Source organism: Schistocerca piceifrons, chromosome 4 (genome assembly GCF_021461385.2).
Source record: "Schistocerca piceifrons isolate TAMUIC-IGC-003096 chromosome 4, iqSchPice1.1, whole genome shotgun sequence".
Classification (NCBI taxonomy): domain Eukaryota; kingdom Metazoa; phylum Arthropoda; class Insecta; order Orthoptera; family Acrididae; genus Schistocerca; species Schistocerca piceifrons.
Window position 1 is genome coordinate 626972510 of NC_060141.1, and position 12836 is coordinate 626985345.

Sequence of the window (12836 nt, forward strand, 5' to 3'; positions counted from 1 at the left end):
GCATTGTCCTGCTGGAATTGTCCAAGTCCGTCGGAATGCACAATGGACATGAATGGTTGTAGGTGATCAGACTGGATTCTTACGTACGTGTCACCTGCCAGAATTGTATCTAGACGTATCAGGGGTCCCGTATCACTCCAACTACTCACGCCCCACCAGCTTGAACACCCCCTGCTAAGATGCAGGGTCCATTGATTCATGAGGTTGTCTCCATGCCCGTACACGTCCAACCGTTCTACACAATTTGAAATGAGACTCGTCCGACCAGACAATATGTTTCCAGTCACCAACAGTCCAGGCGAGACGTGATGCTTTGTGTCGTGCAGTCATCAAGGGTACATGAGCGGGCCTTCGGCTCCCAGAGTCAATATCAATTATATTTCGGTGAATGGTTGGCACGCTGACACTTTTTGATGGTCCAGAATTGAAATCAGTAGCAATTTGTGGAAGCATTGCATTTCTTTCATATTGAACGATTCTCTTCAGTTGTCGTTGGTCTTGTTCTTGCAGGATATTTCTCCGACTGTAGCGATGTCGCTGATTTGATGTTTTAGCGGATTCCTGATATCCACTGTACACTCGTGAAATGGTCATACGGGAAAATCGCCACTTTACCGCTACTTCGGAGATAGTGTATCCCATCGCTCGTGCTCCGACTATAATACCACGTTCCAACTCACTTAAATCTTAATAACCTGCCATTGTAGCAGCAGTAAGCGATCTAACAACTGCACCAGACACTTGTTGCTTTATGTAGGCGTTGCCGACCGCAGGACCAAATTCTTCCAGTATACATACCCCCTTTTTGAATACCCATGCCTATACCAGTTTCTATGGCGCTACAGTTCCCTTTTCTGGTATTGGGTTCTGGATATCCCAACTGTATCCAGTTATTTCCAGTTTTCGCCTGTATGGCGCTGCCGCCGCCTCCATTTTGACCCACAGTTGTAATGAGGGCATGTCCAGCATGGCCTCCATCCCAGCAGCTGGCATGCTCGTAATTCCACCTGGAGCGGCTAAGTAGGAAAAGGAAAAGAACACCCGTTATGGTTAAGAGGAAAAGGAAGAGAAGGAAAAATAGTAGGTAAATGTGGACTGGGGGAAAGGAATGAAAGAGGAAGCTGTCTGCGTAGTATTTTGCAAAGACCATAATTTAATCATTGGTCTAAGAATCGGAAAAGAGGGCTGCATACGTGGAAGAGATCTGTAGATACCGGAAGGTTTCGCATTGATTACATAATGGTCAGACAGAAATTTAGGAACCAGAATTTAAATTGTAAGACGCTTCCGGGGGCAGATGTTGACTCTGACCACTATTTATTGATTACGAGCTATAGATTAAAACTGAAGAAATTCGAAAAAGGTATGAAATTATGGAGATGGGACACGCATAAGTTGAAACAACCAGAGGTTGTTGAGAGCTGCAGAGGGACCATTAGGCAATGGTTAACTAGAAAAAGGAAGGAAATTATGGAGATGGGATGTGCACAAGTTGAAACAACCAGAGGTTGTTGAGAGCTGCAGAGGGACCATTAGGCAATGGTTGACTAGAACAGGGGAAGGAATGCAGTAAAAGAGGAATGGGTGGCTTTGAGAGATGAAATAGTGAAGGCAGCAGAAGATCAGATAGGTAAAAAGGCAAGACCTAGTAAAAATCCTTGGAAAACAAAAGAGATTTAGTTGACGAAAAGAGAAAATTTAAAAATCCATCAAATGAAAGAGGCGAAAGAGAATACAAACCTTTAAAAATGAGATTTACAGGAAGTGCAAAGTTGTTAAGCAGGGCTTGCTAGAGAACAAACGTAAGGGCTTAGAAGCAAATTTCACTAGTGGAAGGATAGATACCACCTACAGAATATCAAGAGATCACATGGTAAACCCGTCCTAAGCAAAGAAGGGAAAGCTGAAAGGTGGAAAGAGTATATAGGGGCTCTATACAAAGGAAAATTGAAAGCCAATATTATATAAAAGGAAGTGAACGTAGATGAAGATGAGATGGGAGACATGATACTAAGAGAAGACCTCAGGATTCATGACTGACACAGAAACACACAAAGAGTAACGTTATATTCATTATCTTCGGCCGCTGTTTGAGTGGTTCGGAAGAATATCAAACACTGAATAGTGAAATGATCATTTAACCTGCGAGTGTAATCTACATTCTCGATAGGTTTCACTAGGTTAGCGTAGCCTGATTGAGAAACGTCTGGTGAAACACCAGTGTGGTTTCGACCACACGTGCTGCTGATCTGTATAGCGGGATTTTCTTCATATGATCATTCGCGTGTTCCAGCTGCCACCGACGCGGACACGTCGGCCGCCAACCTCACATTCATCGTATCGTCTCCACGAGCCGGACACGTGGCGCTGTACGCTGCGCCGTCTTTGCACGTCCGCAAGTTCACGCAGGCCCAGCTGGACTCGCACCAGATCATCTTTGTGCACAGCGGTAAGTAGCACGGAGGAACAATCGACAGACGGTGCAAAAATTATTTCACAGACGTGGCATTTTCGCAGGCACGTGCTGTACATACAACGGCAAAAACAAGTAAGCCATCCAGGAAACTAATTAAAACATGACGTGTTGATAGGGTATGTGATGTTACTTCAATTATTACAAAATCAGATTAAATTTTCAAAGAACATTGCAATATGAACCCAATTATCAGTAAGACGGAGCACTTCCTCTGGCCTGAATTCGGCTGGGAAGATTGGGAAGGGTGCCATAAAGATGTTATGTCCTCCCCTGAGGCAAGCTGGCACACACTGATAGGAGATGGGCAAACTCGTTCATCCTTGGGAACTAGTTCACTGCTGATCGTTCATTTTTACTCGTTCACCGTTCATTTGTGATTGGTATGTGGTTCTTATGAAAAACTGAAAACTAGTAGTGTAGGTCACTGTAGGATGGAGGGCATCAAAAGGGGGCACTTGCCTTCTTCTTGGAGTATAGAGTTTTTATTCATTACAGAATTCTTACACACTTTTATAAGTAATTTCTGTGATTCTGCAGAAGCTCTCATTTAGTCAACCGTAGCCTTGTGTGGCTGATCGCAGGGAAACAATATAGGGTTGCGCACGGAAAACCGGCCCCGAGTACAGACTGCTCGCCTATTACGGACGATGTGTTGCCCGTTACGAGCAGATACAACAAACAGACAAACATGTAACAATTAGGCAGTGAAGAAATAACAAGCTAATGCAAGCAACAATTGCGAAACAATCGATGACGATGTGTAGAGAGCTAGAGAAGAGAACACGAAAATCTCACGCGACGCGCATGGGCTATAGCTCATGTAGTCTTGTAAAGCTGTTTGTGGCTGTTTCCCAACAAGTCTCTTGTATAAAATTCTTCGTTTCGACTTCCACTACCTAGCTATACTACGTTGTAAACAATAATCGTTTACACCCTATATATACTTCACGTTGTCTCTCAGTTCGTAGGCGAAGTAGAGGCTTTATGGGAGCATAAAATAAAATGTGGTTTTCTCATCATACTTGCGTTACACGCTTAGTAAAAATTAGGTTTTTATGTTGCATTATTAAAGTTAATGCAGCAATAATAATAATAATTAAATTCGCAGTAATAAAGTTTATGGTTTGAAAGCTCCTTCTACACAAATGTTTTTGAGATAATAAGTATATAGGATTTTATGGCAATCTATGTCTTTTCAAATGGAGAGGCACCGCTTTTCCTACTGAGCCAAAATGACCCACAACACACCGTTTTTTATGTAATTTACGTAACTATAAAATACTTTTTGATTACCGGTCGTGGACGCTGAATAGCCAGACCCAAGTGCAAGAACAGTTTGGAACACATGTAAAATGGGCGAGCGCTGTGAACGAAACGAATAACTGGATACTGAAATAATTAGGATCAGTCGGCAGTGGAACTAAGACAAGTGGTCATGCGAAGAACGACGAGTGCGGCCGAGGGAGAACGAGACTGAGACGAGCACGCGACCGAGGCTGGAACGAGAACTGCCGAAGTGACCGCCGCGACTGAAGTGAACTAGTGAACTATGAACCGATCGTTCCTCGTTCCCGAGAACTATAAGTAGACCGCCGCGACCGAAGCGAACTATGAGTCGATCGTTCCTCGTTCACGAGAACTATAAGCAGACCGCCGTGACCGAAGTGAACTATGAACCGATCGTTCCTTCGAATTCGTTCCTCGGTCCTTTCGTTCATCTTGGTGAACCGTTCCTTTGCACCCGTTCGTTCGCGAACTACCCATCTCTAACACTGATGTAACTGGTCTTTTATATCCAGGATACTGGCGTTGAGATGAAGTTGCCGTCGAAAATGGCCCCACACATGTACTGTGTGGGGCAGAGCTGACTACCTCAACATCACACAGATAGTTCAGAAACACAAGTGCCATATGTGTACGACCGCAGTGCTGTTGAACAATGGCTCCATATTACTGTCACATGAGAGATAAGACACCAGAACACTGTATGTTCAGGACATACAGTTGTGCAATCTTAGCTCCCTCAACCACAACCACTATGACCTAAAGTCAAACGCGGTATCTCCCCGCATCATGTTGCCGCAAATAACATCACTTTGTCTCTCCAAAGTATTATGAGAATGGGTTCCCTCTTAAGGTCGCCACTATATTTGCTGAGGATGATCAGCTGGAGTAGTGGAGAAGCGCGACTCGTTGCTGTAGGTAGTGCGCCACCATCCATAAGCAGTCTACGCTGCTCGGTCTCAGTAGCACTCGAGACGAATCGGTTTGTATTGCAGTGTTAATGGCACTCTACGCATAGTCTAATGTAGCTGCTACTAGTCTCCGACACATAAGCGTGATGACACAGAATGTGACGGGGAGTCCATTCTTGGACGGCAGACACAGATGTGGAAAGGTTACGATGAGCTTGGTGTACAGTTTGGCGACCCTCCCTTTTGGTGGTCAGACGTGTCCGATGGGAATCTTGGCGGCGAGTATAGTTGCCATCAAGTTCCCATGCAGTCGAACATCGCGCCACTGTCACATCCGAATGCCCCACAAATCAGGATATTGGACAGTTCGATCAGCCAGCCAACTGGAGACCCACAAAGAGGCCTCTCTTCAAACTCTGTCAGGTGCTGATAACGTTGTCTCACAGGAGTACGCGGCATCTCCGTGTCCTTCCGATTGATCAATCGTTTTTTCAAGCCTTTTATGTACCCTACCAGGCCTGGAAAAAACACGAACCATACGTTTTCTGGTGGTCGCTCTGCATTTCACAGAGAATTGCAATTCTAAGCATTTACATATCCGCTGATGATGTGTACGTGTACGAAGTTACGTTGAGGTTCGACATGTTTTCTGGGTGCTTCACGCTTTTTTGTCAGATGTATAATTATCGTGGGCCAAAAAGCTTTAAAAATACGTAGTGTGACGCGTTAAATGATAAAGACAGTTACATGAAATTTTTTTAGTTGTGAATAACAGTTCTGCAGATTAATAAATGTGAGGAAAGCGTACATGAGGTGCCAAAAAAAACACCGACAAGCTTTAGGGACAGATTCCAAAAGAAGAAAAAATACAAGGGGACTAAAGCGCATGCCTTAAGAGATATGAACACTCGTTCATCTTCGATTTTATGAAACACACCTCTTCTACTGCAAGATAATTGCTTTTCATGTTTTGGAAAGTGGTAATATGGACCACATCAAGACAAAAATGCATTATAACCATGACCCGAAAGTCCATACCTTACGAGCTATGAGCTCTTGTTCAGTAGAAGCCGGCCGCTTCAGTCGTCGGCCGCTTGTGGCCGTGCGGTTCTAGGCTCTACAGTCTGGAACGGCGCCACCGCTACGGTCGCAGGTTCGAATCCTGCCTCGGGCATGGATGTGTGTGATGTCCTTAGGTTAGTTAGGTTTAACTAGTTCTAAGTTATATGGGACTGATGACCTCAGATGTTAAGTCCCATAGTGCTCAGAGCCATTTGAACCATTTGAACCGCTTCAGTCAGGAACCGCGCGACTGCTACGGTCGCAGGTTCGATTCCTGCCTCGAGCATTGATGTGTGTGATGACTTTAGGTTAGTTAAGTTTAAGTTGTTCTAAGTTATAGGGGACTGATGACCTCAGATGTTAAGTCCCATAGTGCTCGGAGCTATTTGAACCATTTTTTTTTTTTTTTGTGCAGTAGAAGAGATGTGTTTCACACTAACGAAGATGTACCGGATGATCAAAACGTCAGTATAAATTTGGAAACTTAAAAAACCACGGAATAATGTAGATAGAGTGGTAAAAATTGACTTGACACACATGCTTGGAATGACATGGGTTTTATTAGAACCAAAATGCAGGATGTCGCTCCACCCGATATTGTTAGACGCGTGAAAGATCTCTTGCGCGCGTCTGTTGGTCATGATCGTGTGCCGCCACTTTCGTCATGCTTGGCCTCCCAGGTCCCCAACCTCAGTCCGTGCGATTATTGGCTTTGGGGTTACGTGAAGTTGCAAGTGTATCGTGATCGACCGACATCTGTAGGGATGCTGAAAGACAACATCCGACGCCAATGCCTCACCATAACTCCGGACATGCTTTACAGTGCCGTTCACAACATTATTCCACGACTACAGCTATTGTTGAGCATTCCCTGTAAAGAACATTATCTTTGCTTTGTCTTAATTTGGTATGCTAATTATTGCTATTCTGATAAGATGAACTGCCATCTGTGGGACATTTTTTGAACTTTTGTATTTTTTTTACTCTAATAAAACCCCATGTCATTCCACGCATGTGTGTCAATTTGCACCTCTCTATCTACATTATTCCGTGATTTATTCAGTTTTCAAATTTGTACTGACTTTTTGATCGTCCGGTACAAGTGCTCATACCTCTTAAGGTATGCATTCTGGAGCCCATGTTTACTGGACTTTTTCACTTATTTCTTTTTAAGGAACCTACCCATTAAGCGTGTCGGAGTTTTTTGAGGACACGCTGAATATTTCCTGTAAGAGTAGTTGTACCAAATTTGTCCGTAACATTTTATAAAGAAATACGTATCTAATGGTTGAAAATTTTCTTCTCTTCTCTTCTCTCTCTCTCTCTCTCCTCTCTCTCTCTCTCTCTATCTATCTATGTATCTATCTATCTATCTACACTAATGGCCATTAAAACTGCTACACCACGAACATGACGTGCTACAGACGCGGAATTTAACAGACAGGAAGAAGAAGCTGTGATATGCAAACGATTAGCTTGTCAGAGCATTCACACAAGATTGCCGCCGGTGGCAACACCTACAACGTGCTGACATGAGGAAAGTTTCCAACAGATTTCTCATACACAAACAGCAGTTGACCGGCGTTGCCTGGTGAAACGTTGTTGTGATGCCTCGTGTAAGGAGGATAAATGCGTACCATCACGTTTCCGACTTTGATAAAGATTGAATTGTAGCCTATCGGGATTACGGTTTATCGTATAGCGACATTGCTCCTCTCTTTGGTCGAGATGCACTGACTGTTAGCACAATATGGAATCGGTGGTTCAGGAGCGTAATACAGAACGCCGTGCTGGATCCCAACGGCCTCGTATCATTAGCAGTCGAGATGACAGGCATCTTATCCACATGGCTGTAACTGATCGTGGAGCCACGTCTCGATCTCTGAGTCAACAGATGGGGACGTTTGCAAGACAATAACCATCTGCACGAACAGTTCGACGACGTTTGCAGCAGCATGGACTATCAGCTCGGAGACCATGGCTGCGGTTACCCTTGACGCTGCATGACAGTCAGGAGCGCCTGCGTTGGTGTACTCAACGACGAACCTGGGTGCACGAATGACAAAACGTCATTTTCTTGGATGAATCCAGGTTCTGTTTACAGTATCATGATGGTCGCATCCCTGTTTGGCGACAACGCACATTGGATGCGTGTATTCGTTATCGCCATACTGGCGTACGACACGGCGTGATGGTATGGGGTGCCATTGGTTACACGTCTCGGTCACCTCTTGTTCTCATTGACGGCACTTTGAACAGTGGACTTTACATTTCAGTTGTCTTACGAGCCTTGGGTCTACCCTTTATTCGGTCCCTGCGAAACCCTACGTTTCAGCAGGATAATGCACGACCGCCTGTTGCTGGTCTTTGTGGACACAGAAAATATTCGACTGCTGCCCTGGCCAGCACATTCTTCAGATCTCTCACCAATTGAACACGTCTGGTCAATGGTTGCCGTGCAACTGGCTCGTCACAATACGCCCGTCACTACTCTTGATGAACTGTGGTATCGTGTTGAAGCTGCATGGGCAGCTGTACCTGTACACGCCATCCAAGCTCTGTTTGACTCAATGCCCAGGCGCATCAAGGCCGCTATTACGGCCAGAGGTGGTTGTTCTGGGTACTGATTTCTCAGGATCTATGCACCCAAATTGCGTGAAAATGTAATCACATGTCAGTTCTAGTACAATAAATTTGTCCAATGAATACCCGTCTATTTATTTATCTACCATTCAGGTCAATGTCCCGCCGATTATCTAACCACGTGGTTAAATCCAGATTTTATTCAAATAGGATCTGACAGGACATTAGCAGACTGGCACGTCCGCTCGCAGGGAAGCAAAACTGGAAGTCGTTTTCATGACGGCTGCGTTCGACGTACCGGCGACCTGTTTACGTTGCTCTTTGCCCCGCGACCAGCTTTGCCTAACTGTTAAACGGAACTGTGTTGCTAACCTTGTTTGATTGCACTTTACATGCGGTAGCGATTTGGGGTGGCAGCGCAGACGCGGGCGCACGCGGTGGGAGTTGAACTGAGGTGAGACGTGAGGTGTGACGTGCGCCAACAGGTGGCAGCGTCCCCGCGGGCTTCGAGGTGTCGGTGAGCGACGGCGCGCGCACGGCGGGCCCCTTCAACGTGACGGCGCGCGTGCGGGCCGTGTCGCTGCGCGTGGCCGCCTCTGGCGCGCTGCACGTGTTCCCGCAGCGGCGCGCCGCGCTCTCGCCGCAGCAGCTGCTGGCCACGGCGTCAGACTGGCAGGCGCCGCGGCCCAGGCACGTCGTGTACGCCGTCTCGCGCCAGCCGCAGCTCGGCCGCCTGCTCTTCGTCAGGTGGGCCCACACACGCTACCGTTTCTATGTCCTTTGTAGTAAGCAAGCAAACAGTGGATGATTTGAAACCTGTTTTGTCGAGGGAAGGCGGGATTCGGTTACGATTGTGGACGGGGCCGTAATCAGTTACTATTGGTTCCCTTTCTCAGTTACACACATTTATTTTTAAAACAGTAATTCCAGAAAGCAGGTGTTGACAAATGTGAAACTTACCGAACTATCAGTTTCATAAGTCACAGCTGCAAAATACTAACGCGAATTCTCTACAGACGAATGGAAAAACTGATAGAAGACGACCTCGGGGAAGATCAGTTTGGATTCCGTAGGAATGTTGGAACACGTGAGGCAATACTGACCCTACGACTTATCTTAGAAGAAAGATTAAGGAAAGGCAAACCTACGTTTCTAGCATTTGTAGACTTAGAGAAAGCTTTTGACAATGTAGATTGGAATACTCTCTTTCAAATTCTGAAGGTGGCAGGGGTAAAGTACAGAGAGCGAAAGGCTATTTACAATTTGTACAGAAAGCAGATGGCAGTTATAAGAGTCGAGGGGTATGAAAGGGAAGCAGTGTTTGGGAAGGGAGTGAGACAGGGTTGTTGCCTATCCCCGATGTTATTCAATCTGTATATTGAGCAAGCAATAAAGGAAACAAAAGAAAAGTTCAGAGTAGGTATTAAAATCCATGGAGAAGAAATACAAACTTTGAGATTCGCCGATGACATTGTAATTCTGTCAGAGACAGCAAAGGACTTGGAAGAGCAGTTGAAAGGAATGGACAGTGTCTTGAAAGGAGGGTATAAGATGAACATCAACAAAAGCAAAACGAGGATAATGGACTGTAGCCGAATTAAGTCGGGTGATGCTGAGGGAATTAGGTTAGGAAACGAGACGCTTAAAGTAGTAAAGGAGTTTTGCTATTCGGGGAGAAAAATAACTGATGATGGTCGAAGTAGAGAGGAAATAAAATGTAGAGTGGCAATGGCAAGGAAAGCGTTTCTGAAGAAGAAAAAATTTTGAACATCGAGTATAGATTTAAGTGTCAGGAAGTCGTTTCTGAAAGTATTTGTATGGAGTATAGCCATGTATGGAAGTGAAATATAGACGATAAATAGTTTAGACAAGAAGAGAATAGAAGCTTTCGAAATGTGGTGCTAGAGAAGAATGCTAAAGATTAGATGAGTAGATCACATAACTAATGAGGAGGTATTGAACAGAATTTGGGAGAAGGGGAGCTTGTGGCACAACTTGACTAGAAGAAGGAATCGGTTGGTAGGACATGTTCTGAAACATCGAGGGATCACCAATTTAGTATTGGAGGGCAGCGTGGTGGGTAAAAATCGTAAAGGGAGACCAAGAGATGAATACACTAAGCAGATTCAGAGGGATGTAGGCTGCAGTAGGTACTGGGAGATGAAGAAGCTTGCACAGGATAGAGTAGCATGAAGAGCTGCATCAAACCAATCTCAGGACTTAAGACCACAACAACAATTCCAGACTCAAAATAAATAAAAAACGTCTCACGTTATTAATGAAGGAATAAAGAGCTGTATAAATAATATTGCTTTCAGTTCATTACAATTTAGCGAATCACCATAAAATACAGATGGAGACAATGTTTAAAAATAAAACAAGCCACTGTGATCACGGCTGAAGGCCTTAAACGCCAAGAATGGCAATAAATAAAGAATGTTTAAGAACTCGCCGCAACTTACAAATTACAGGTATTGAAATATTAAAGGCAAGTCGCCGAAAACACCGCAGAAGGCGTCAGACACCAGGAATGGCAATACATTAGGTTTGAAGTCTTACTGCTGAAATACAAATACCAAATAGGATTTTTAAAAAAAATGGTTCAAATGGCTCTGAGCACTATGCGACTTAAATTCTGAGGTCATCAGTCGCCTAGAACGTAGAACTAATTAAACCTAACTAACCTAAGGACATCACACACATCAATGCCCGAGGCAGGATTCGAACCTACGACCGTAGCGGTCGCTCGGCTCCAGACTGTAGCGCCTGGAACCGCACGGCCACTCCGGCCGGCTAAGATTTTAAAGCAAATGAAAATCACGACTGAAGGACTTACACGTCAGGAACGGCAATGATATAAAAAAATAGAAACCTGTTGTAAAACAGCAAATACAATACCAAAAGTTACTTAAAAAAAAAAAAAAAGCAACTGATCCAGACGGTGCTCCAGGAATCGATCTCTGAGAAGTTCCGGCAGTAAACATTTTCTCCAGCGATGAGATAGGCAGCCAAGAGTTGCACTCACTTCACAAGATGGTAACTCAGACTAGTGGCAGTCTAACGAAAGACTAATGATAATCTTGTTGAAGCTACCTGACGTCCGATAAACCAAATGCAACGATGGAACAATACGCCAAAGCCGGAACCGGCGGTCTGCACTAGGTCCCCAGAATACTGTGTTTAGAGCGCCCGGAACGTGGAAGCAACCACTACCAGATTTCCGTCAGATTCCACAAACCCGAACATCTGAACAAACAAATCCCAGTACGGAACACCAGACAAACTAACAGTAACTAAAGCCCCATTCGATTTGCGTGCGAGGCAAAACCGAAATGTAACCAACCAGAATCAGCAACCACTCGTCATTGCGGAAACAATCACAAAGCGAGCCAGAACCAAGTACCAAATGAGTGACGTCAAATTCAGCAGGCACGCAAACGTACACTGCACTCACTGTGACAACTATGACGACGGTTGGCACAATGAAACAAATCTCTTCAGTGCTTTATTAATTCACAGTTGAGTAACCACACCGTCTAATCATTGAGCCAAGTGCTTCTAGCACAATAGGGTCTTCAAGTACTAATTGGTACACAGATCCACCAAACTGCACATGAGGGGCCTATGATAATCTGTCACAACATCAGATACGTACTACGGGCACACACGGGTGACCGACTCCGCTCTACTAGGATTGAAATGTACTCATCTTAAAGCTTGCTGGATTCGGTTTACGACGAGGTCGTGCACCCTCTTGACCACAGCCCCAGTCCAAGCGCGCCACCAGCAGTCCCAGCGTGTTCTCGCACTTCCTGGACCTGCCTCCTCCTGAGTCCCCAACCGAACTGCCACACTCACATGACACGGAAAAACTACCAAGTCGCCCCAAAGATAGGGCAACAGTTACTACATATCGATAACCGCCGCTGCTGCCACTAGCGGACAGGCAACGCTTGCGAAACGAGTGGCGCCAGTCAAGACGAGAAGAACATAAACAACCGCAACCATCCCAACTAAATGGATACGGTCTGGTCTCCAACAGAAGGTGGAAACTGACTAACAGCACCAACACGAGCCGCAGCGCGGCTCATGGTTCATGATTAATGAATGATTCCTAGGTAGCATTATTTGTACATCACACAAGAGCAAAGTTCATCATAAGCGAAAGTCTGAATAACAAAACTAAGGCTGTTTGGTTTATTTGGGGGAGGGGATCAAACAGTCAGGTCATCGGTCCCATCGCATTAGGGAAGGATGAGGAGGGAAGTCGGCTGTGCTCTTTCAAAGGAACGATCCTGGCATTTACCTGAAGCGATTTAGGGAAATCACAGAAAGCCTAAATAAGTGGGGTTAAACCGTCGTCCACGCGAATGGAAGTCCAGTGTACTAACCACTGCGCCACCTCGCTCGGTATTAAAACTAAAATACAGGTGCGATCTGGTAGTAGTATTACGCAATCAAAATTCTCAGTGATGGCGGTAGCGGTCGTCACTACTAAGCACAAGTACACACTGCAAGTT

At 45.1% G+C, this 12836-nt stretch overlaps 1 protein-coding gene across 1 annotated transcript in view; it reads left to right on the forward strand.

Annotated features, from left to right (window-relative positions):
* The window catches only part of LOC124796073 (chondroitin sulfate proteoglycan 4), a 543527-nt gene that overhangs the window by 481677 nt on the left and 49014 nt on the right, over positions 1-12836 (forward strand). The window contains exons 17-18 of the mRNA XM_047260159.1: positions 2294-2449; positions 8802-9063. Of these exons, the coding sequence (XP_047116115.1) occupies positions 2294-2449; positions 8802-9063 (418 nt within the window). The remainder of the gene's footprint in view (positions 1-2293; positions 2450-8801; positions 9064-12836) is intronic.